General features: G+C 49.7%; 1 protein-coding gene across 2 annotated transcripts; it reads right to left on the bottom strand.

Annotated features, from left to right (window-relative positions):
- Positions 1-4,374: 4,374 nt before the first annotated feature.
- On the bottom strand, positions 4,375-25,098 carry CACNG6 (calcium voltage-gated channel auxiliary subunit gamma 6). Of its 2 annotated transcripts, XM_047792643.1 has the most exons (4): positions 23,291-25,098; positions 17,343-17,417; positions 14,641-14,778; positions 4,375-4,821 (listed from the first exon to the last, which is right to left on the bottom strand). In XM_047792643.1, the coding sequence occupies exons 1-4, from the start codon at positions 23,616-23,618 to the stop codon at positions 4,583-4,585; spliced, it is 780 nt and encodes a 259-aa protein (XP_047648599.1). In that variant the 5' UTR covers positions 23,619-25,098; the 3' UTR covers positions 4,375-4,582. The 2 variants fall into 2 exon arrangements, with proteins under 2 accessions (XP_047648599.1, XP_047648600.1); XM_047792644.1 differs by lacking the exon at positions 14,641-14,778.

The raw sequence follows: 25,098 nt of genomic DNA, 5'->3' as shown, positions 1-25,098 counted from the left end.
TGTGAATCTGACTTGAGAGTGTATGGGTCTTCTAGGTGCTATTTGGATCCTTGCGACTTCTTTTTAAGTTTGAAATTAGGTTCCAAAAAAGGTAACTGTAAACAGAATGGGACAGAAAAGGCTGTAGGTTTCCAGAAGCTTCTATTTTCCTGCAATTCAAAAAATTTGAGGTGGCGTTCCCATCGTGGTGCAGCAGAAATGAATCCTACTAGGAACCACGAGGTTGTGGGTTCGATCCCTGGCCTCGCTCAGTGGGTTAAGGATCTGGCGTTGCTGTGGCTGTGGTGTAGGCCGGCAGCTACAGCTCCAATTAGACCCCTAGCCCAGGAACCTCCATATGCTGCGGGTGCGGCCCTAAAAAGCCAAAAGCCAAAAAAAAAAAAAGAGGTGACAAGATGCAAATTAATGCAAATAAATGCATTAAGTTCTCCTATAATACAATGTGGTTCCAGTTATTTGGTATTTCCTTCTTCCGGTTTTGAAAAGTCTACAGAAACCCCAGGTGGGAAGGATGGTGCAGAGGGAAGGCCCCACTGGACAAAGGGTCTCGCACCCAAGACCACAGGCCCCCTCCCCCAAGGCGGATGTCTCCCGGGCTTCCCAGAGTCAGCTGGGCACAAAGTCAAGTAGAAAACGAAAAAATTGTCCAGGATCCCCTTTCCCAGCACTTATCTCAGTTTATAATTGCACATTCATTAGCGTGATTAATGATTAATATCTGTTTCCATCACCAGAGTGTCAGCTCCGTGGGGGTCCCTTTTCACTCCCTACTGTATGCTGGGCCCAAAGTGCCACTTGATAAATAACACTAACAGCAAGACTGATGGAGTTAGAACTGTGTGCCAGAAGGTCTTCCAGGGGCTTTGCAGGGATTATTGCTACGTTCACGCCTCACGAGGACTCCAGGTGGTGAGCGTGAGGAACCAAGACACAGGGCGAAAGCAAGGGGTTGAAGCTATGAGAGGGGGAGCCAGGGTTTCAGGTCAGACAGTCTGGGTCCAGAGCCCACATTCTCAGCCACAACCTGACGCTTCCTCTGCTCCTTGAAGAGAAGTGAATGCACAGGAGTTCCCGTCGTGGCTCAGTAGTTAATGAACCTGACTAGTATCCATGAGGACTCAGATTCGATCCCCGGCTTTGCTCAGTGGGTTAAGGATCTGGTGTCGTTGTGAGCTGTGGTGTAGGTCACAGATGCAGCTTGGATCCAGCATTGCTATGGCTCTGGTGGAGACCAGCAGCTGCAGCTCCATTCAACCCCTAGCCTGGGAACCTCCATTTGCCTTGAGTGCGGCCCTAAAAAGACAAAAAAAAAAGACCAAAAAAAAAAGAAGATGAAGCTTTCTGCTAAGGATTCTGAGCATGGAGTTCCCATCGTGGCTCAGTGATTAACGAATCTGACTAGGAACCATGAGGTTGTGGGTTCGATCCCTGGCCTTGCTCAGTGGGTTAAGGATCTGGCATTGCCGTGAGCTGTGGTGTAGGTCGCAGATGCGGCTCGGATCCCACATTGCTATGGCTGTGGCATAGGCCAGCTGCAGCTCCGATTGGACCCCTAGCCTGGAACCTCCATATGCAGCAGGAGCAGCCCAAGAAATGGCAAAAAGACAAAAAAAAAAAAAGGATCCTGAGCACGATGTTCAGTCCATAAAGGAAGAAAGAGAAGGTCCTTCTGGGGTTCCCCACTGCATCTGAGATGGGGTGCAGTATCAGCCAATCAAGAAAGGGTTATCCCACCCCTCCTGGATGACAAATGATCTCCTTGGAGAGGAGAGCTGCTTCTAACCCTGGGACAAGTCATAATTATATTATAAATGTTACATGGTTTATGTAGTATAATACATGGTATTGTATAAATATCATGTTACATATATTTATATAATAACTTACACTGTGTAAATATCATGCCACATATGTAATTGGTATAATATTTATGTTATAAATATATTAATATTTATATATGTCATGTCATTTGGTTACAACATATATGCATATGAGTACATATATGTAATCATAGGAATTCTATATATGGCAGAATATGGATATTTTATATAAAGATAATATGCTATAATTATATATGATTATATAACATATAGTTATATTCATAAGGTATAATTTGATATAGAAATATTTGTGACTATATTAATATATTATCTCCATAATATTAATATAATAATCTGTTTATTATGATATAATCATATATATATAACATTAACATAATACATAGAATTTTATTTATGTTAGAGTTTTTATCTTACCATGTTTCTATTTATATTAAATATTATATTAATTTTATAATATAAAAATATGTATTATATATTTTCGGGGGCCATGCCCACAGCATGGGGAAGTTCCTAGGTCAGGGGTCAAACCCACGCCACAGCAGTGACAACACTGGATTCTTAACCCACTGCACCACAAGGGAACTCCCTATAATAGCACTTTATATAATATTATATATTATACATAACGACAAGTATAGTTTTATACTTACAGAGAGAAGCACTTTGGAGACTCACAATCACATTAATACACTCACATCCATAAGCCACCGCCGTTTCCGTATTATCAATATTTTTAGATGTTTAAAAGCCTCTGGCCTTTGCGATCAGCCTTAGTGATTCCTATCTAACTGTAGAATCCACTCGAGCTGTGATCTTCGAGTTGAAATACGTGCCTCGGTCTTCGAGAGAGGAGGCTGGGCCCTTGGCTGAAGGACTTCAACCGGTGGCATCAGGTTTTCAGGCCCTGGTCACTGTCCGCTGTTAACCAGCTTCCGCCAACACTCTGTTCACAAGGATACTCGTGGGAGTTCCCACTGTGGCACAGCAGAAATGAATCCAACTAGGAACCGTGGGGTTTCGGGTTTGATCCCTGGCCTCGCTCAGTGGGTTAAGGATCCTGTATTGCCGTGAGCTGTGGTGTAGGTCGCAGACGCGGCTCAGATCTGGCATTGCTGCGGTTGTGGTGTAGGCTGGCAGGTGCAGCTCCAAATAGACCCCTAGCCTGGGAACCTCCATATGCCACAAGTGCAGCCCTAAAAAGACAGAAAAAAAAAGAAAAAAGAAAAAAAGGATATGCGTGTTCTCTAAGACAGAAGCTTCTTCCCGGGTCCTCCTCGGAACTTCCTTCCATGTCCGTATTCCTACCAACAGCTGGTCAAGGCCACATCGGCTGCTTCTCGAATATACCTCAACACACCTCTGGCCTCTGCCCATTTCCCACTTCCGAGGCCACTCCTGCATTTTCAGATGTCCGTTATAGCTGAGCCCCGCTTCCAGGTACCAACGTGTGTATCAGCTTGCAAGGGCTGGAGTTCCCGTCGTGGCACAGTGGTTAAAGAATCCGACTAGGAACCATGAGGTTGTGGGTTCGATCCCTGGCCTTGCTCAGTGGGTGAAGGATCCGGTGTTGCCGTGAGCTGTGGTGTAGGTTGCAGACGCGGCTTGGATACCGCGTTGCTGTGGCTCTGGCGTAGGCCGGTGGCTGCAGCTCTGACTGGACCCCTAGCCTGGGAACCTCCATATGCCAAGGGAGCAGCCCAAGAAATTGCAAAAAAAAAGCAAAGTTTGCAAGGGCTGCTGTCACAAAAAGTACCACAGCCAAGGGGGCTTCAGCAACAGGGATGCACTGTCCTACGGCTCTGGAGGCTGGATGTCCCGGATCCAGGCGTTTGCAGGGCTGCTTCCTTCGGAGGGCTGCGAGGGCACCCCCCCTCGCCCTGTGGCCGGCTGGCCGCCTTCTCGCTGTGTCTCTCCCCTGCATCGTCCCTCTGGCCGCGTCAGCATCCTCATCTCTCCTTATTAGGACATTGGTCCTATTAGATGAGGGGCCTCCCTAATAACCCTGCGTTCCCTTGCTCACCTGGGCAGAGACCCCATCTCCAAATAAGATCACACTCACTCGGAGGTCCTGGGGAGGGGTCGGCACCCATACGTGTACTTTCAGGAGGGACCCCATTCAACCCACAATAGTGTTTGTGTTCCAAGCTGTGTTTTTTGTCGCATTCTGTGGGTTTGCAGACATGTGACTTTGGGGCGGACTAGTAGCACGTGGCAGGTTTTTGGAGCAACCAAGGGGTCCCGTTCCTCTCCCCTGGGATGCACGAATCACATCACAACGGACTCCAAAGCAAAGGTGTTCAATTTCCAAACCTTTAATCCCCAATCAGACCACAACGAGGTCAGACCCAGTGCGCCCCCCTATCCCCTGTTTCCCCAGAAAAAGTCTCTCCCACAAGTGAGGGCACCCAAATCTGGGAAATGAACAGGTCCAATGCCCTCCCAAGACCTCCCCGACCCCACGCCCCCATCCCCAGCTACCCCATCAGGTCCCTCCCGGCCTTCCCTGGGGACCTTCGTTCGTGAAAACCCGCCCCCCACCCAGCAACCCAAATTCAGCCCCAAGAAAAATATATGTACAGAGGAAAAAGATGAGGGCGTGAAGGCCAGGTGTTTGCAAACAGCCTGGGCCCCAGAGCAGGGAGAATACAGTCTCTCCAGGACAAGGGACAAGAGATTTTGAGGGGGACAAAGGAGAAGGGAGAAGGGCTTGGAAGTTGCTTAGAGAAAGCACAGCCGTGGTTCTAGGTGGCCCTGGGCCCCGACTTGGGACAGAGTGAGCCCCAGGGCCAGGGAGGCAGAGTGAGCAGGAGAAAGCAGCCGCCCCCCAGGATCAGGACCAGGCCGGCCCCCACGCCACAGCCCAGAGACCACGAGTATTCATAGGTCAGGGCTGGGGCCGGGGGCGGCTCGGGGCTGACCCTCTGTAGCAAGGCGTGCACAGAATGCCGGAACACCTCCAGGCTGACCAGAAGCAGCAGGCCTGTGGGAGAGGAGAAGAGACGTGGCACTCAGGCCCCTGGGGTCCCCAACTTAGGTCTGCGCATCTCCCCCAGTATCCCCCATCACATGCTCACGCAAACAAGAAACCTGGGGGACCCCCTAGCATCCCCTTAGTGACTACTTACTAAGCTCCTAACTCTACAGCAAGCCCAGTTTTGGAAGCTGGAGAGAGAGAAGGAGTAAGACACAAATGCAGACAGAAAGTAGAAGGTGGGTGCCAGAGGTGGGGTGGAGAATGGGGAGTTGGTGTTTGTGTGTCTTTTTTTTTTTTTTTTGTCTTTTTAGGGCCACACGTGCAGCATATGGAGGTTCTCACGCTATGGGTCCAATCGGAGCTGTAGCCACCGGCCTATGCCAGAGCCACAGCAATGCGGGATCCGAGCCACTTCTGCGACCTACACCACAGCTCATGGGAATGCCGGGTCCTTCACCCACTGAGTGAGGCCAGGGATCGAACCCACATCCTCATAGATCTAGGCAGGTTCATTAACCCTGAGCCATGACGGGAACTCCCCTAATGGGGATAGAGTTTTAACTGGCGAATGTGTGAAAGTCCCGGAGGTGGATGGTAGTGATGGTTGCACAGCAGTGTGACTGTACTTAATGTCACAGAACTGGACACTTAAAAATGGCTCAAATGGTAAGCTTTATGGTACATAGATTTTAGGGCTTAGAAAAAGAACAAAGCAAACCCAGGCATCGAGAATCACAAAAGTCAAATTAAAACTCCATCAAGATTTGAGTACAGCAAAGGAAAACATTAAAAAAAAAAAAAAAGCACGAAAAGACAACCTATGGAATGGGAGAAAATAGTTGCAAATGATGCAACCAACAAGGGTTTAATCTCCAAAATATACACACAACTCATAAGGCAACAACCAAAAACCGAACAACCCAATTGAGAAATGGGCAGAAGACCTGAACAGATTTTGCTCCAAAGACATACGGATGGCCAACAGGCACACGAAAGAATGCTCAACATCACTAATTATTAGAGAAATGCACATCAAAACTATAATGAGGTACCACCTTATACCAGTCAGAATGGCCATCATTTAATAAGTCTATGAATAACAAAGGCTGGAGAGGGTGTGGAGAAAAGGGAACCCTCATACACTGTTGGTGGGAATGTAAATTGGTACAACCACTATGAAAAACAGTATGGAGGTTCTTCATAAAACTAAATATAAAATTACCACCCCTGGGCATATACCTAGACAAAACTACAATTCAAAAAAAAAAAAAAAACCCAAAAAGATAGATGCACCGGTATGTTCACTGCAGCACTATTCACAACAGCCAAGACATGGAAACAACCTGAATGTCCATCCACAGATGAATGGATTAAGAAGACATGGTCCATATACACGATGGAATACTACTCAGCCATAAAAAAAGACCAAAATAATGTCATTTGCAGCAACATGGATGGACCTAGAGATGATCAGACTAAGTGAAGTAAGTCCGAAAGAGAAAGACAAATACCATAGGATACCACTTATATGTGGACTCTTAAAATGGGGGCACAGAGATCCTGCTGTGTCACACTGGGGACTCTGTCTAGTCTCTTATGATGGAGCCTAATACTGTGTGAAAATAGAAGGTGTACATGTATGTGTAACTGGATCACCATGCTGTACAGGAGAAAAAAAAATTGTATTGGGGAAATAACTATGAAAAAAATAAATAAAATGTGGAGTCTTAGATGTTAAAAAATAAAAATAAAAAATAAAATGGGGGCTCAAATGAACCTACCCACAGAACAGAAACGGACTCACAGACCTAGAGAACAGACGCGTGGTTGCCAAGGAGGAGGGGGAGGGAGTGGGATGGACTGGGAGTCTGGGGCGAGTAGATGCCAACTGTTACCTTTCGAATAGATAAGCAAAGAGGTCCTACTCTCTAGCACAGAGACTATCTCCGATCTCTTGGGACAGACCATGATGGAAGGTAGTATGAGAAAAAGAATGTATATATATGTATGACTGGGTCCCTTTGCTATATCGCAGAAATTGACACCACACTGTAAATCAATTATACTTTAACAAAAAAATTTAAAAAGACTTTCGTACAGAGTGATGATCGAATCTAAAATAGTTGACATCGGATTCCCTGGTGGCCTAGTGGGCTAACAATCCAGCGTGGTCACTGCGGTGGCACGGGTTCAAGCCCTGGCCCGGGAGCTTCCACATGCCATGGGTGTGGCAAAAAAAAAAAAGTTGAAATCAGAGAAGCAGAGAGTAGACTGGCACTTGCCAGGGACTGAGGGGAGGGGGAAAATGGGGAGATCCTGGTCAAAGGGCACAAACTTCCAGCTGTAAGATGAATAAATTCTGGAAATCTAATGTCTAGCATGGTGACACCACACACACACACACACACACTCACACACACACAGAGTTTCTACTTGTCAATCATGCCCCTGATAAAGTTGAAAAAAGAGTGACGGTGGATGACAAAATGAAAAGAAAATCAGCTCGGTTGTAATGCAATTTGATTAAAGAAAAAGAAAGAAGAAAAAAAAAAGTACCAAGCCAGATAAAGACCCTAAGCGCATGGAACCTATGTCCTACTTGGAGGAGGCAGAGGGTAAACAAATCAACCAAGGCTTGCAAAACGCAAATGCCTCCAGGAGACAGTGAGAAAGGACAAACACATGGGCAGGCAGGTGTGGTGGGGACAGTGACAAAGAGTAAGCAGCCCAAGCCTGGCTCTAGCCAACTACGGCCCAGCGGAAACAGGGACTTAACTGTCCAGCTCTTCTGATTTTTCAAGAATATCTAGCATTTGAAAAAATTACTACAATCTTACCCCCCCCCCCCAAAAAAAAGGAGTTCCTGTCGTGGCATAGCACAAATGAATCCAACTAGGAACCTTGAGGTTGCGGGTTCGATCCCTGGCCGTGCTCAGTGGGTCAAGGATCCAGCCAACGCCGGATCACAGCAACCTGTGAGCTGTGGTGTGGGTCACAGATGTGGCTCGGATCTGGTGTTGCTGTGGCTGTGGTGTAGGCCAGCAGCTGCAGCTCTGATTCGACCCCTAGCCTGGAAACCTCCATATGCTGTGGGTGCAGCCCTAAAAAAACAAAACAAAACAAAACAAAATTAGACCTCTAAGGGAATCCACCTGACCTTTAAATACGGCTCAGAGAAGTCTTCATACACTGCCAACCAAACCAAGTACACGGATGGGCCGTGGCTGGCCTGCGGGAGGCCGGGGTGTAACTTTCAGAGTAAACACATGAGAAGACCGGCTAATTTCAGACAGTGATGCTCCTTTTAGGAAGAAGGTAAACACAGAGTGATGGGAAGGGGTGTGGCAGCCAGGGGCGGGGCCGGGACTTGAGATGGAGTCATCGGAAAAGCCACCTGAGCCGAAACCCGAAGGATGACGAGACGCCAGCCAAGCACGAAACACTCAGTGATGGCTGTTCCAGGCAGGAGGGATGCAGAATCTTTGTGGCAAAGATGGAACACAGAGTGTTGGAGGGAAAAAGGGTCAGTGTGGCTGGAGCAGAGGATGGTGAAGGGTGGGCAGGGGTCTGGTCCTGCAGGACCACTGCATGGTCATGCATGAATCGTGGGTCCTGGCTGCCTCCCCTCTCAGACCCTGGAGTCCTGCCCCAACCTCACCCTGACCTTCCTTCTTGCACTCCGGTTCCCTCATGGGTTGTTTTTTTTTTTTCTTCTTCTTTTTTTTTTTTTTGGCTGCTCAGCAGCATGCGGAGTTCCTGGGCCAGGGATCAGATCTGAGCCACAGTTGCGACCTATGCCACAGCGGCGGCAACCCCGGCTCCCTTAACCCACTTTCCCGGGCCGGGGATCAAACCTGCGTCCCAGCATTGCAGAGACGCCACCCGTCCCGTTGTGCCACAGCTGGAACGCCCAGTTTCCCCGTGCTTTTAATTCAGGAGCTTGGAGGAGCTCCTGTTGTGGAGCAGCAGAAACGAATGAGACGAATATCCATGAGGATGTGGGTTCGATCCCTGGCCTCGCTCAGTGGGTTGGAGATCTGGTGTTGCTGTGAGCTGTGGTGTAGGTTGCAGACGAGGTCCAGGTCCTACCTGCGGCTGTGGCGTAGACCAGCGGCTACAGCTCCGATTTGACCCCTCGCCTGGGAGCTTCCAATATGCTTAGGGTGTGGCCCTGAAAAAAAAATGGCAAAAAATTTTTTTGAATGAAAAATAAAAAATAAATCAGGGGCTTGGAGAATACAGCCTGGAGTCTATGTCCTGTGGCTCAGTGGTCCCGCTGGGAGCCCTCCTTGTGCCCAGGCAGCTCAGCATTAGGGCTCTGGAGGCGGGAGAGACACCATCCTGTCCCCTTCATTCCACTGTACATTCATGCTTCTTCTCATTCAGTCAACAGATCTTGAGCTTTCATTAGAAAATACTAGAATATATTGGAGTTTCCTGGTGGCCTAGTGGTTAAGAGATCCAGTGTTGTCACTGCTATGGCTTGGGTTGGATCCCCGGCCTGGGAAACTTCACATGCTATAGGTACAGAAAAAAAAAACTATACATATACATATATATTAAAAAGTATACATGTATATATATATTTTTTTGTCTTTTTGCCATTTCTTGGGCCATTCCCGCGGCATATGGAGGTTCCCAGGCTAGGGGTCCAATCGGAGCTGTAGCCACCGAACTACACCAGAGCCACAGCAACGCGGGATCTGAGCCGCGTCTGCAACCTACACCACAGCTCACGGCAACGCCGGATCGTTAACCCACTGAGCAAGGCCAGGGATTGAACCCACAACTTCATGGTTCCTAGTCAGATTCGTTAACCACTGCACCACGACGGGAATTCCCCAAAAGTACACACACACACACACACATGTATATACATATATTAGAATCAATATATTATATATACAAATATATATGTATATACATATATGTATTATGTAAAAAAACAAGACTAATGAAGGCCCTGTCCTCCTGGATCTTCATCCTGAAAGTGGAGCTGGACGAAGATCAGGTAAATGTATTTTTAAATTTTTTTGTCTTTTTAGGGCTGCATTTGTGGCACATGGAGGTTCCCAGTCTAGGGGTCGAATGGGAGCTACAGCTGCCGGCCTACACCACAGCCACAGCCACACAAGGGATCCGTGCATCATCTGTGACCTACACCACAGCTCACGGCAACAATGGATCCTTAACCCACTGAGCGAGGCCAGGGAATGAACCTGGGTCCTCATGAATGCTAGTCAGATTCGTTTCCGCTGCATCACTGTGGGAAGCCCCAGGTAAATGTATTGATATGGGTTGAACTGGTGAACTGTGTCCCCCTCAAAAGTTCACACATTGGGGGTCCTGACCCCTAGCACCTTGGAATGTGACTATTGGGAGATCGGGTGTTTAAAATAGATGATTATGTTAAAATGACGTCACTAGGGTGGGCCCTAATCCAATATAGCCGGTGCCTTTGGAGGAGGAGGCAATGAGCAGGCAGGGGAAGGACCACGAGCGCTATTCCACGCCTAGGAGGTGGCCTCAGAAGGAACCAACCCTGCTGCCATGTTGCCCGCAGACTTGCAGCCTCCAGAACTGTACAAAAATGCATTTCCGGTGTCCAAGGCACCCAGTCTGTGGTACTTGGCTGTGGCCACCTGCGCAAATGAACGCGTTACAGAAACAGGACATTTCAGGCAGTGATCCCTTCTGAGAAGCAAAGTAAGGCCAGGCAGGAACACAGCAGGCGAGCCATGGTGCCTGACAATGGTCACTCTCTGAGCAGGTGATATACAACCAGAGACTTCAATGCTATGAAGAAACGGGGACATGGGCAGAACTGGCCGAAGAACGTTCCAAGCCGAGGGGAGAGCTGTGCCAGATGCGCTGAGGAGGGCATGAACTTGGAAGGCATGAACTTGGAGCGTCTGAGAACAGCAGAGAGGCTAGCGTGGCCGGAATGGAGAGAGCCTATGCAAGAGGTGACGTCTCCCGTGGCCAGGACCAGGCCACATACAACCCTGGAGAATTCCAGTGGTAGGAATTTATCAGTGGTCTTTGCTATGGGGAGGAACCACAACCTGAGTGATGGTTTTAACACGTCACCAAACAAGGGGCAGGTAGGATCTGGCCCTGGGCTCTAGTATGGGGACCACTGGCCTTGACCCACTAGCTTTGTGCCAGAATCGAATCAAATGCTCCCACGTCTTGCTTCTTCCACTAGACCTGATGAGGGGGTATTATTATCAGTCCCACATTATAGATGGGAAAATTGGGAAAATTGCAACCTAGAAAAGAGGCGCTTGAGTTTGAGCCTGGCCAGGTCTCTGGCAGACTGTTAATTGTATCACTTGACCTCCTCCCGGATCAAGGATCAAGCCTGACTTCCCTCCTGTGACCCAGAAGGGCCTCAGGATCTGGCCCTTGCCTCCTTCCGCAGCCTCTCTCAAGCTGCTCTTCCAGTGCTGCGGCAGCAGGGAGTAGAACTTCTTTCAGATCCTGAAATGCACCAAGTTCTTTCAAGCCTGGAGAGCCTCAGGCTGCTTGGAATAACTGTCTGCTAACCCCTCCCTGAGCCTGCCTTACGCATCCTCATTCTCTACATCTCCACTTAAATTACTGCCTCTTCCGAGAAGCCTTCCCTGACTGAGAAGTCGCCATCAGGTCTCGCTGTTACGTATTTTCATTATGCTCTTTACTTGTCACTTATAGCACTCATCACAATGGGTAATTATTACATCTATTAATTCATTCATCAATTTTTGCTTTGTAGGGCCACACCCATGGCACATGGAAGTTCCCAGGTGAGGGATTGAATCAGAGCTGCAGCTTCCAGCCTACACCACAGCCACGGCCACCGCAGATCCAAGCTGCATCTGTGACCTACACCACAGCTCACGGCAACACCAGATCCTTAACCCACTGAGCAGGGCCAGAGATCAAACCTGCATCCTCATGTATGCTAGTGGGATTCACTTTCATCGCACCACAAAGGGAACGCCCATGTATATTAATTTATATGAGCCTTATTTATTTGCCTAATTTCTATCTCTCCACTAGACTATATAATCCCCATGAGGGCCACAAACTTGTTTGTCTCTCATCTCTAAAACCCAGAACACCACCTGACAAATGTATTTCAAGAAGAGAAATAAAATACCCTGAACATGTCATTTGCTTGTACAATTTGCACAACATTTTCGTGCCCGAGACTTTCACAAAACACTTTTATAGCCACCCCTGCATGGCACCCCCAGGAATAACGCAGGCATGGGTTCAGTAACCACACCAGCGCCAAATTCCTACCAAGCTATAGGTTCCATGACAACAGGGATGTCTTAATCTTGTTCATCATTCGACGGCCAGTGGTACCTAGCACAGCATCTAGTACCTACTAGCTATTAAAGGCACGCTTGTTGAGCGAATGGCTGGATGAAGAGATGGATAAAGAGATGGATGGAGAGAGAAAGGGAGGGAGAGGAGAATGGAAAAGAAGGAAGAAAAGGCAGTGGGGGAAGGAGGGAACGGATGGATCAATGGAAAGACGGATGACTAGATGGAGGGATGCGTGATAAACAGATACTTGGATGAGTGAGTCTGTAGATCGGAGGAGAATTAAGCTCAGAGATGGAAAATGATTTCCCTAAGATCACTCAACTCTTAAGACGTCGGGGCACCAACCCAGATATCTTTGGATGCCCTGGGGATTTCCTGGTCCGTCTTTGACACCAGCACCTTCCTCGTTCTCTGTGCTCCAGGTCCCACGGGCTTTCTTACGGGACCTGAAATTGACCAAACTCTTTCTAGCGTGGTCACCCACTCAGACATTGGAAGTGGCGCCTCCTCTGCCTTAAATCAAGTGTCCTCATCATGCCCGCTGCTAGACTCTACTTTTCCTTCAAAGCACTTACCACAGTTGATAAGTGCGGGATGATCTGTAGCATTTCGGTGTCCTTAACCAGAGGACAATCTTCTTAAGGGCAGGCACTTTTCTGCCTGGTACACTCTTATAATATTACATATGACATATATATTATATATGCTGCACAATAATAGTATATCAAGTGGAATATATAATTTCACATGGAATGATATATTACATACATAATACAGAATTGTATGATATGTATTATTATATGTCATATGTAATGACATATGTCCTATGTAATATATATATTGTGTATAATGTGTCTCTGTATCTATCAATGAATTAAATGAACTAATGAATACATGAAGGAAAGGGAATGACTGGATTTCTCCTTTATTGAGGATGATTTTCTAAGGCAACACAAGAAGAAGAAGAAGGGGATTACTATTGGTTTCCATTTACGTGCGCTCTTGAACACTCATCCTGTCTCTGCAGCCTCATCTTGAGCCAAGTCGCTGCTTCATCTGCTCGTTAAGGTTACCATGTACATTTGTGCAAGCTTTGCCCTGCTTTCTGGTCTGCTCCTTCATGCTTTTCCTCAGACTTGCCAGGCCTTTTACAGACTTCATCCATGCTGTGCCATCACCATTGCTACCAAACACCAGCTCACCACCACCACCACCGCTGCCACAGACATCACCCACCTTGCCACACCACTGTCAACACCATACTTTGGAGAACTCCTGTTCCTCCTCCACTTGTCAGCTTAAACAGCACTTTCTCAGAAAGTGTCTCTGATACATCATCGTGTATACCCGTTATCTGCTTTATCATAACTCTCATCACAATTATGGTTGAAGTGTTATGTGTCTAATTGTTGGTTACTGACTATCTCTGCCTGAATCTAGGTTCTATGAGGGTAGACATAGTGTCTCTCCAGCCCTTAGCACACTGCCTAGAACATAGCAGGTGCTCAGTAGATATGCAAAGGATAAATACATGAAGTTTATATGACTAATGACCTATCTTATATTTTATTTTTATTTTGTCTTTTCTAGGGCCGCGCCTGCAGCATATGGAGGTTCCCAGGCTAGGGGTCTCGTTGGAGCTATAACCGCTGGCCTACACCACAACCACAGCATCGCAGTATCTGAGCTGCATCTGCGACCTACACCACAGCTCACAGCAACGCCCAGATCCTTAACCCACTGAGCGAGGCCAAAGATTGAACCCACAACCTCATGGTTCCTAGTCAGATTCGTTAACCACTGAGCCACAACAGGAATTCCAACCTATCTATCCACCTTAGGAAACATCTGATCCAATGAACGCTACATTTCACAAGATATAGGATTTTTTCTGGACTCTCAATTCCAAAAATGCAATAGTTCTTGCAGATCCCAGGTCCGAATCTAAAAGAGTATTTGGAGAAACTTCAATTCCCAACCAACAACAGGGGCCTGGAATTTTCTTACACTTGAGCCTATTATTGTCCTTGTGATTCTTTCCCAGCATGCAACAGGGCTTAGGGCCCTCCCTCAACCTCCCAGCATGCAACAGTGCTTAGAGACCTCCCTCAATCTCCCAGCATGCAACAGCACTTGGGGACGTCCTTCAACCTCTCAGCATGCCACAGTGCTTGGGGACCCTCAGGTTCAAAGAGAAAAAGTGTTTGGAGACCACCCCCCACCAATTCCCAGTCCACAAAAGAACTCAGAACTCACCCATCCATGAGGCTTCTAAAGCCCTTGAGCTTCCTCCAATTCTTTGCACACAGTAGGGCTCAGAGACCCAACCTCCCAGCATGCAACAGGGCTTAAAGCCCCAACCTCCCTGCATGCAATGGTGGTTGGCAACTTGACCTCCCAGCATGCAACAGGGCTTAAAACCCCAACCTCCCAGCATGCAATGGTGGTTGGAGCCTCAACCTCCCAGCATGCAATGTTCTCGGTCTCCAGGCTCTCACCCCTCACCTGAGAGGCCAAAGCAGACTGCTCCCACCCGGAGCAGGAACTCTGCACCTTTGCTGAGCACCATGATGATACAGAGGCACCCCAGGGCCATGACTATCAGGCCTAGCACTGCTATCACCGCAGCTGCCACATTCACCTCTGCGGGAAGGGGAAGTAGAGAACATGGGATGTAGGGAGTGGGGAGAATTCCTACATAGGGACCCAGAACCAGGAAGCTGAAAGATTTGGGACTGGAGGAGAATTTTCAAGAAGATCATCCAGTCCAATATTTTACTTCCACTGTTGAAAGAACTAAGACTCAGAGAGGGTCAGTTATTTGCCTAGGATCACAGAGCAGAGAAGGGACAGAGCCAGGATAAGGAGATGAGAACTACCAATTATTACTTATGGTCTGGGCACCACTGGTTTACAGGTGTGGAGTCAGGCAGTGGGATATTACAGGGGAATGACCCCAGTGGGATGTCTCCCCAGCTACTTCCTAGCTAGAAGGCTCTAGTAAAGTCACTGAACCTCTCTGAACCCCAGTTCCCTGCTCTAGAAAATCAAGATCAAAATCCCTCTTTGGTTGGGCTGCCATGAGGATTAGACATGACACATGTAACATGCCCATCGCTCCGCTTGGCCCAAAGCGCTTGTTCCATAAATGTGCGTTATGGTTATTATACTAACCCAGAGAAGCAGTGACTTGCCCAGGCTCACGTAGCACCAAGACACGAAAGGAATGATATATATGTGTACATATGCACACACACATACATACCCATATATATTCATTTATATATATATACACACATATATATATATTCAGTTTTACACAACACTGTAAATCAACTATACTTTAATTTTTAAAAAAGGAGTGGAGAGAGTAAGGAACCACTGCTTATTAAGGACCTACGATGTGCCAGGCACCACACTGTGTTTGAGCTGCAACATCTCATTAAAACCTTATAAAGACAAGATAATATCCATGACACGACCACAGTTCCTTTACTGGGGAAGATACTGAGGCACGGGAGTGATGGAGAGGCTGTGGTTAGAGTAGAAACGCTAAAGTCTTAAAAGTTTCATTGTCTAGTATGGTAGCCATGAGCCACAGATGGTCTTTTAATTTTAAATGGATTTAAATTGGACAGGATGTTTTTTTTTTCCCTTTTTAGGGCCACACGCATGGCATATGGAGGTTCCCAGGTTAGGGGCTGAACCAGAGCTGCAGCTGCCAGCCTACGCCACAGCCACAGCCACGCCAGATCCGTGCCGTGTCTGTAACCTACACCACAGCTCAGGGCAATGCCAGATCCTTAACCCACTGAGCAAGGCCAGGGATCGAACCCGCATCCTCATGGATGCTAGTAGGATTCATTACCAATGAGCCACAATGGGCACTCCAGGATTTATTTATTCGTTTGTTTGTTTAATGGCCATACCCAGGGCATACGAACGGTCCTGGACCAGGGATGGAATCTGAGCCACAGCTGCCACCTACAATGCAGCTGTGGCAACGCTGGATCCTTTAACCCACTGCGCTGGGCTGGGGAGCCAACCCGTGCCTCTGCGGCTGACCTGAGCCACTGCGGTCAGATTCTTAACACACCGTGCCACAGCGGGAGCTCCTCGATAGAATTGAAAACTCGGTTTCTTTGTTGCACCAGCCACATCTGGCCAGCGGCTACCATGTCTGGCAGACAGAGAACATGTTCATTTTCACAGAAGATTCAGTAGGAGAGCACTGCTTCAGAGCCAGAGTGATTGGGGTTTGAATACTGCCTCTGCCCCTTCCTGGGAAAACAAACTATTTATGGCCTTCCGTTTTCTCCTCTGGAAGATTGAGATAAAGCCCCTGCCCTACAGGGTCTTGGCAAGGGCAGGCACTCTTATCAGTGCAACACCCAGTGCTGTGCTTAGCATGCGGGGGGTGGGGGGGGGGGGATGCACATTTGCGAGGGGTTAGCCTGCTCTGCATAGAGTCGGGCTGGGACCTGCCCAGAGTTACAAAGCACATGGCGAAGGCAGAGCCGAGGCAGGACTGTTGGACCCAGGGCTCTGGAGAACCAACCCCCTAAAGATGAGACACCCCCCTGCCTGCCCCAGGACTTAGAGGCTTGCTCCCATCCTGCGGTAAAACAGCAAAGGGGACAATGCTATTAAGAGCTCCAGATACAAACTACTACACATAAAATACATAGGCAACAAGGATTTAGCTGTGTATCAGAAGGAATTATATTCACTATCTTGTAATAACCTATAATGCTACATAATCCGGAAAAAAAGAACCGAATCTCTGGGAGTTCCCGTCATGGCGCAGCAGAAAACGAATCCGACTAGTGTCCGTGAGGATGCAGGTTCAACCCCTGGCTTTGCTCCGTGGGACAGGGATCCAGCATTGCAGTGAGCTATGGTGTAGGTTGCAGACGCGGCGGCTTGGATCCTGTGTTGCTGTGGCTGGGGTGTAGGCTGGCAGCTGTAGCTCTGATTCGACCCCTAGCCTGGGAACTTCCATATACCGCAGGTGTGGCCCTAAAAAAGAAAAAAAAGAGAGAGAGAGAGAGAGAGAGAACTGAATCTTTTGACTGCACACCTGAAACTAACACAATATTTTAAATCAACGGTACTTCAATTAAGAGAAAGAGAGAGAGGAAGGAAGAGGGAGGGAACTCATCTAGCAGGGTCAGCATATCCCCTCCACCTGGGGAAAAAGTTCTTACCTTTCTTTGTGGTTCTCTGGAAGATGTGTGCATTCTCTCCTGTGGTGAAGAATTTAAAGTAAGTGCAGTTTGCTTCTGTAGGAACAGAGAGAAAAAGAGAGGTCATGACCTGGAGCTCCCGAGGGTAAGCCCAGGGCTGGACAGTTCGCACAACTCACAGTAACCTAGAAACAGGGCATGAGCTACCCTCACAGAGAGATAGGATGCCCAGGGAAATAAAACCACCAGCTATCACACAGCTCTCCAGGAGCTGGGATTCCAAGCCAGGGCTTTGAGGTCCAGATCTGTGGCTTTGAGGGGGCAACTGATCTCCCTGAGCTTCTCACTCTTCTTCTATAAAGTGAGTGAACAGTCTCTTTCCTGGCTCTGTCATGTGGGTTTGTTGAGGGTCAAGCGAGATGGAGGATGTGCTTTATTCAACCAAGGACACCAAGATCCAGGCAGCTAAAGGCTAACACTCTGAAGAGATTTTTACCTCAGAAAGGATTCCTGTCTCGACCACACAAAGAACACCTGCAGATCCGCAAGAAAGGAGAGGCGACCCAATTGAAAAACGGGCAAAGGCTAGGAAGAGTCAATTCATAGAAGAGGGAGCCTGGATTACTCACAAGTACATGAAGCGATGCTCCGCCTCACCAGGGATCACAGAAATGCAACTGAAATCAGCAGCGGGACGCCACTTCAGATCAATGGGATTGGCAAACATTAAAAGGGTGATATTGGAAGGAGAAGAGGAAACAGCTGCGGGTGAAGGATAGGTACTAGTCTTTCTGGAAAGCACTCCGACATGCTTTTTCATTTTTTTTAATAATGATTTTTCTTTTTTCTTTTTTTTTTGTCTTTTTGCTATTTCTTGGGCCGCTCCCACGGCATATGGAGGTTCCCAGGCTGGGGGTCTAATCGGAGCTGTAGCCACCTGCCTACGCCAGAGCCACAGCAACTCGGGATCCGAGTCGCGTCTGCAACCTACACCGCAGCTCACAGCAACGCCGGATCGTTAACCCACGGAGCAAGGGCAGGGACCGAACCCGCAAACTCATGGTTCCTAGTCAGATTCGTTAACCACTGCGCCACGACAGGAACTCCTATTTTTTTTCCATTATAGCTGGTTTATAGCGTTCTGTCAATTTTCTACTGTACAGCGTGGCGACCCAGTCACTCACACACGTATACCCTTTTTTTCTCACATTATCATGCTCCATCATAAGTGATGAGACCTAGCTTTCCGAGCTACACCACAGGATCTCATCCCTCATCCATTCCAAAGGCAATGGTTTGCATCTGTCAACCCCAGATTCCGAGTCCATCCCACTCTCTCCCCCCTCCCCCTTCCCCTTGGCAACCACCAGTCTATTCTCCAAGTCCATGAGTTTCTTTTCTGTGGAAAGATTTGTTTGTGCCGTATATTAGATTCCAGATATAAGTGCTATCATATGGTATTTGTCTTTCTCTTTCTGCACTCTGATATACTGTATGAAATGAAGCCTGTTTATAACCCAACAATTGCACTTCTAGGTATGCATCCAGAAAAAAAAAAACAGGTGCAAGAACATATATGTGTTGCATGATGCTCACTGCAGCACTGTTTGGAAGGACAGGGAGTCGGAATCAATGGAGGTGTCCATCTCTAAAGGAACAGAGAGATGCTCCCCTCCCTCCACTCCCCCTGCAGCCTCGGGCAAGTCTCTGCCCTACGTGCTGAGCCACAGACTAGAATAATAGAAAGCAGCACCAGAGATATCTGAGAAACCCAGTGTGAAGCAAAAAAGAAAAAATAAAATAAAAATAAAAATTGGGAACAATCTACAGCATGATGTTATTTAAGTAAATTAAAATACCTAGCTAAAAATAACGCTATATATTTCTGAGCTCAAATACATAACCACGGATGCACAGCAAACACGCTAAAAGATGAGTTAGGAAGGAATGAACACAACAATAAGAAGGTAAAATAGAGGGAGTTCCCTTGTGGCATAGCAGGTTAAGTACTTGGCATTGTCGTTGTGCTGGCTTGCATTGCTGCTATGGTGCAGTTTCAGTCCCTGACCCAGGAACTTCCACATGCTGCCAGTACAGCCAAAAAGAAAAAAAAAAGAGAGAGAATGTAAAATATATCACAAGAAGGATCTTGCAAAGGCTGGTAATGATTTTGTGACATAAATGCAAAGTATGATTCACCCAACTCTGTGTGCTTGAGGTTCAAGAAACCCTACACCATGAAACTACAATTTAAAAAGACACATGCACCCCAATGTGCACAGCAGCAGTCTTCACAACAGCCAAGGCAGAGAAGCAACCTAAATGAATGGATCAAGATGTGGCACATATATACAATGGGATGCGACTCGGCCATAAAAAGAACAAAATAATGCCACTGGCAGCAACACAGATGCAACTAGAGACTGTCATACTAAGCGGAGTCAGTCAGAAAGAGAAAGACAAATACCATATGATATCACTTATATCTGGAATCTAATATACGGCCCAAAGGAACCTTTCCACAGAAAAGAAAGAAACTCATGGACATGGAAAGAGACTTGTGGTTGCCAAGGAAGAGGGGGAGGGAGTGGGATGGACTGGGGAGTTTGGGGTTGGTAGATGCAAACTATGACATTTTGAATGGCTAAGCATCGAGGACCTGCTGTATAGCACAGGGAACTCTGTGAGGTCTCTCGGGATAGACCGTGATGGGAGATGACAGAAGAAAGGGAATGTGTGTGTGTGTGTGTGTGTGTGTCTGTGTGTGTGTGTCTGTGTGTCTGTGACTGGGTCACTCTGCTAAGCAGCAGAACTTGGCACAACATTGTACATCAATCACACTTAAAAAAGAAACTCTATGCTAAACTAAAAGGGCACCTTCAGAATTGCATTTTAAAGCCAGAACTTCCGACAGAATTCACCTAGTCCAATTCATCTTAGTCCCAACTTTTTTTTTTTGTCTTTTTGCCTTTTCTGGGGCCACTCCCGCGGCATATGGAAGTTACCAGGCTAGAGGTCCAATTGGAGTTGTACCCACCGGCCCATGCCAGAGCCACAGCAACTCGGGATCCGAGCCGCGTCTGCCACCTACACCACAGCTCATGGCCATGCTGGATCCTGAACCCACTGAGCAAGGCCAGGGATCGAACCTGCAACCTCATGGTTCCTAGTCGGATTCGTTAACCACTGCGCCATGACAGGAACTCCCAGCCCCAACTTTCTACAGAGGGGGAAGCTCAGGAGAGAATGGATGGAAAGGGAGGAAGAGAGGGTGGGAATAAGCGGGGCCAAAGAATTGGGAGAAAGGTCAGGTGGTCTAGGAGGGTGGAAAGGAATTTTCCAAATGGAAGGAGGAGATGGAGGGAAAAGAGGTCAACGCCAGAGTCAGGTGAGGTGTGTGAGACATCCCACCTGGTCCTCTGAGGGAAAGAGGGCGGCGTGAGATGTCCTGTCAGCAACAGCGGGAAGTATGAGTCCTGATGCTGCAGCAGCAAGAAGTAAATAAAGGATGTTTCTGTAACAAAGCAAAGGGCAAGGATGCTGTCTGTAGCTGTCGGTGGGGAAACACAGGCCTCGCCTACAAGGGAAATGGGGAGGGGGGCTCATCTAGGGAGGAAGGAGGTGAGGTACATCCTTCTGAGACAATGTGGAGTGTCTGGCATCCATCCGGGCTACCCATGATTTAGGATATCTTGTCTCTGGAGTTCCCTTTGTGGCTCAGTGGTTAAGGAACCCGACCAGGAACCATGAGGTTGCAGGTTCGATCCCTGGCCTCACTCAGTGGGTTAAGGATCCGACATTGCCGTGAGCTGTGGTGTAGGTGGCAGACGCGGCTCAGATCCCGCGTTGCTGTGGCTCTGGCGTAGGCCAGCGGCTACAGCTCTGATTCCACCCCTAGCCTGGGAACCTCCATATGCCGCAGGAGCGGCCCTAGAAAAGGCAAAAAGACAAAAAAGACAAAAAAAAAAGATATCTTATCTCTGACCCCGGAGAATATGGTACCTCCCATTCGGAAATAAGTGGGTGATGGGTCACGCACACCCCCACTTTGGGAGGTCCTTTGATGGGCAATGGAGTGTGATGGATATTTCTGAAATACTGATACTTGTGCGATGTCCTCTGCAGGGTCAGAATTGTGGGAAGATGGTGATGGTCCTTTCAGGAGGCTGGAGCCCCTTTTGACCATTAGGGCGACATCAAGGGATGTGAAGGACCTCACATTATGCAGTCGGGTGGGGCAGGACAGCCCCTCCACGGCCGTGAGGACCTCTGGGACATACCTACGGACAAGGGAGATGTGATAGAGTGTAGTTGTTTTTTTGTTTTTGTTTTTGTCTTTTTGCCCTTTCTAGGGCCGTTCCCGTGGCATATGGGGGTTCCCAGGCTAGGGGTCAAATCGGAGCTGTAGCTGCCGGCCTACAGCACAGCCACAGCAACGCGGGATCCTTCACCCATGGAGAAAGGCCAGGGATCGAACCTGCATCCTCATGGTTCCTAGTCGGATTCGTTAACCACTGAGCCATGATGGGAACTCCAAGTGTAGTTAAGAACAGAGATGACTAGGGTTCAAATCCCATGTGACCGGCCCAGGTGCACAGACCGAGCCCCTGACATTGCTGGCTCCACATGTTGGGGATCATAACTACGCCCAGAATTGCTATGAGGATTGATGAGTTAAGGTCTCTGAAGTACTTAGAGCCAGGCACGACCTAAGCATCTACTATTTTTATTACCAGAGCATCCCATTCCTCTGCAGTTTGGGAACTTCCTGCTTGAGGCTCTGAGGTTGCAGCCTCAGCCCGTCTGCCTGCTAAGTGGGTGGGTACCTCCGATAACACAGGTGCTCGGCATCCCACTCTGCTATCAAGGGCTTGGCACTTCCTAATTTGGACCCTACGGATGCAAGACCGTAAGACACCCTTTGGAGAGTAAAGAGTGTCATGGATGCCATCCGGGTGATCAAGCGACATCCTAAATGGCCTCTGAGGGGTGTCAGATAGTTTCCTTGGGTCAGTAGAGGTGGTGTGAGATCCCATTCCCGTTCCCAAGGGGTATAGGATGTCCCACTGGTATAAGTTTAGGGCTTGGCATGTCCCGTCAGGGAGAGTGAGAGGTATGGGAGCGATCTCTGGCATGGGGAGAGGGCGACAGAGCCACTCTGTAGGAGAATGAGGGCTGCAGGGGCGTCTGTGAGAGAAAATGAGAAGGGCTGGAGTGTCCAACCTGGGAATTTGAGGTGAGACAGACAGGAAATGAAAATATTTCATGGGAAGCACGAGGTCAGCCCCGGGAGGCTGGGAGGTGGTTGGTGAGTATCCATTGGGTGAAATCAGCAGCAGGAAGGAACGACACAGATTCTACTTTGGGGGTGGGTCCCCAGGATGGGAGTGGACGCTGTGTCCAGTGTGGGGAGGGCACGTTGGCACTAGGAACCCAGACTCTTTCTCTAAGGGCCCAGGTTGTCTGTGGGCACATGCACAGGATGTCTCAGGGGCTTCAGTCGATTCTGGGGATGCAGGGTGTCTGAGGGCACCAGCTGTGTCCAGAGTCACAGGCTGTGTGCAGAGACACACGGTGTCTCTGGGGACACCAGCTCTGGGGGTACAGTCTGGTCTGGGGACACAAAAATGTCTGGCATCACAGGCTGGGCTGGGAGTGTAGGAGCTATGGGGGTCCCAGGATAGCCTGGGGGCATAGGCTGGTCTGGAAGCAAACTGGTTTGGGGGAACCCACTACTCTGGGGGGCAGAAGCTGGTCTAGAGATATAGACTGGTCTGGGGGTGCAGGCTAGTTGGGGGGGTACAGACTCTGCAGTTTGTGCCTGGAGCACAGGGGGGATGCCGGCACTGGCTCTTTCTGGGGATGCAAGCTCTCTGTCTTTGGGGCTCAGGCTCCCCCTGAGACTCGGTGTTCTCAGATCCCGCCTCTCTGCTGTGTGGGGGGTATGAGCCCGTGGCAGGGCCTCTCACCTCCAGGCAGCTCCGCGGGACCGCAGGTGTCTCTGCCCGCCGGCATGTCCGCCTGCCACAGTCGCTTGGTGCACATCTTCCAGAGCCCCAGGTGAGCTGCATCGCAGACGGCACTGCTGTTGTCCCTGTAGGTGTTGAGTTCCACCCAGAACTCGGTGCCCACGGCCAGCACGGCCAGCGTGGCGCCCACGGAGGTCAGCAGCAGCGCCAGCTTGATCTTGCCCTCCCGCTCCGGGGTCATCCTGCCGGACTTGTGAGCCCGCCGCCGGCTCTCGGCCCCTCGCCGCCGGTCCTCCTCTTGCAGGAAGAAGTTGGACCACATCATCATCTTTGCCGCCGGCAACGAGGCTCAGGTGCGAAGGAGGCCCGGAGCCCGAGGCAGGCTCTGGAGGGGTGGGGGCGGGGAGGGAAGCGCCTGGCGTCTAGAAGCGGGTGAGGGGCCCGGCTTCCGCTGATCTACGAATAGGAAAAATCTGAAACCTCCCTGGAACCTCGAAAGGAGACGTCGAGGTGGTCCCCTGTGGGGCTTCGCAGAGAAAAAAAAAAAAAAAAAAACTAGATCCTCTGCTGAGAACCCTCTAAGGTCCAGAGGAGGGCCCGGGGTACCCACTGCAGCGCAGCAAATATGGGACCAGAGAAAAAGCAAGGTTCCCCCAGCGGCAGCGCTCGAAACGGGGTACCCGGGAGGGGAGCCTGAGGGCTCCAGGGGAAGGAGAACCGGGTTTCAGCTGAAGCTCTGCGGGGCGCTCCGGGGTCCCCACCCGAAGGAATCACCAAAGGGAAACTCTTGTTCCCGGATGGAAAGGACCTGAGCTCCCCACGAGGGCTCAGCGTTTGGGGTACTCGGGAAGGAGAGCTGAGGTCCCTTATGTGTTTGAGAGGAGATGCTTCCTGGCTTCTTTGGGCTCAGAGTCTGGGGAAGGAGGAGCTGGGTCCCCTCTGCGATTCAGAAGAGGAAAGACTGGGGTGCCGGGTGGGGTGGGGTTCAGAAGAGGAGGGCAGAATTACTACCGGGTCCCAGAGGGGCAGTAGGACCTGCAACTTTCACAGCGGAGGATCTGCTGTAATTCAGGAAAAGGGGCTGGGGGTCCCCCTGGTCATTCAGAGATCAGAGAAGGTCTACACTGGGGCTGAGGGACTCCCCCAGGGCTCAGGAAGGGGACCTGAGGTCCCCACTGGGGCTCAGATGAAGGGGCTGTGGTCCGCACTGCGGCTCAGGAAATGGGGACAAAGCCCCCCGCGGCTCAGAGGGCAAGTGGGACCCGGGAGGGACTCTGTGTCCTTTGAATCACTCGGCTCCCCCTCCCCCGGGCTCCCAGGGCCTGCCGGACCGGGACGGCTCCAGGCTCAGCTCCAGGCCAGGCGTCTCCCTCAGGCCTCCCACCCCCGTCTCCTGGACAGGGACCCCTCTCGCTCTCCTGCCTCGGCGCCGCGCCGACCCCAGCTCCGCGATGCCTCCGAACCGCCGCTTCTGCGCGCAGCTGCCCGCTCGGCCCGCCGGCCCGGCCGCTCCGCTCACTCCCAGCCTCGCCCCCATCCGCCCACCCCCCTTCACCCTCGCCGGCTATTTCGGGCGCGACCCGTAAATAACACCCGCACCTGTCGCCGGCGCCTGTTGCCATAGGGATCCCGGGTATTTTAAGGGGACGAGGGGCGGGGAGGAGGCAGGCTGCCCGGGGAGGAGGGGCCGGGGGCCGGGTCCTGACCGCCGGGGCCCGAAAGGACTTTTACTTCCTTAAGGGAGCAAGGGCGGGAGCTGAGGGTCCGATCGCCTAGGCGGCGGGAGAGGGGGCGGGGCAGGGCAGGGA

The sequence above is a fragment of the Phacochoerus africanus genome, chromosome 8 (assembly GCF_016906955.1).
Source record: "Phacochoerus africanus isolate WHEZ1 chromosome 8, ROS_Pafr_v1, whole genome shotgun sequence".
Classification (NCBI taxonomy): Eukaryota; Metazoa; Chordata; class Mammalia; order Artiodactyla; family Suidae; genus Phacochoerus; species Phacochoerus africanus.
Note: the sequence above shows the minus strand (reverse complement) of the source record. Positions and strands in the feature narration are given on the sequence as shown.

What these genes read in the sequence shown, in the direction of transcription:
- CACNG6 (XM_047792643.1), bottom strand. Translation starts at nt 23,618, where the DNA reads ATGATGATGTGGTCCAACTTCTTCCTGCAAGAGGAGGACCGGCGGCGA. An exon ending in CCAGAGAACCACAAAGAAAG is followed by an intron (nt 14,779 to 17,342) that starts GTAAGAACTTTT and finishes CCCTTCCCGCAG; the next exon opens with AGGTGAATGTGGCAGCTGCG. An exon ending in AGTCTGCTTTGGCCTCTCAG is followed by an intron (nt 4,822 to 14,640) that starts GTGAGGGGTGAG and finishes CCTCTCCCACAG; the next exon opens with GCCTGCTGCTTCTGGTCAGC.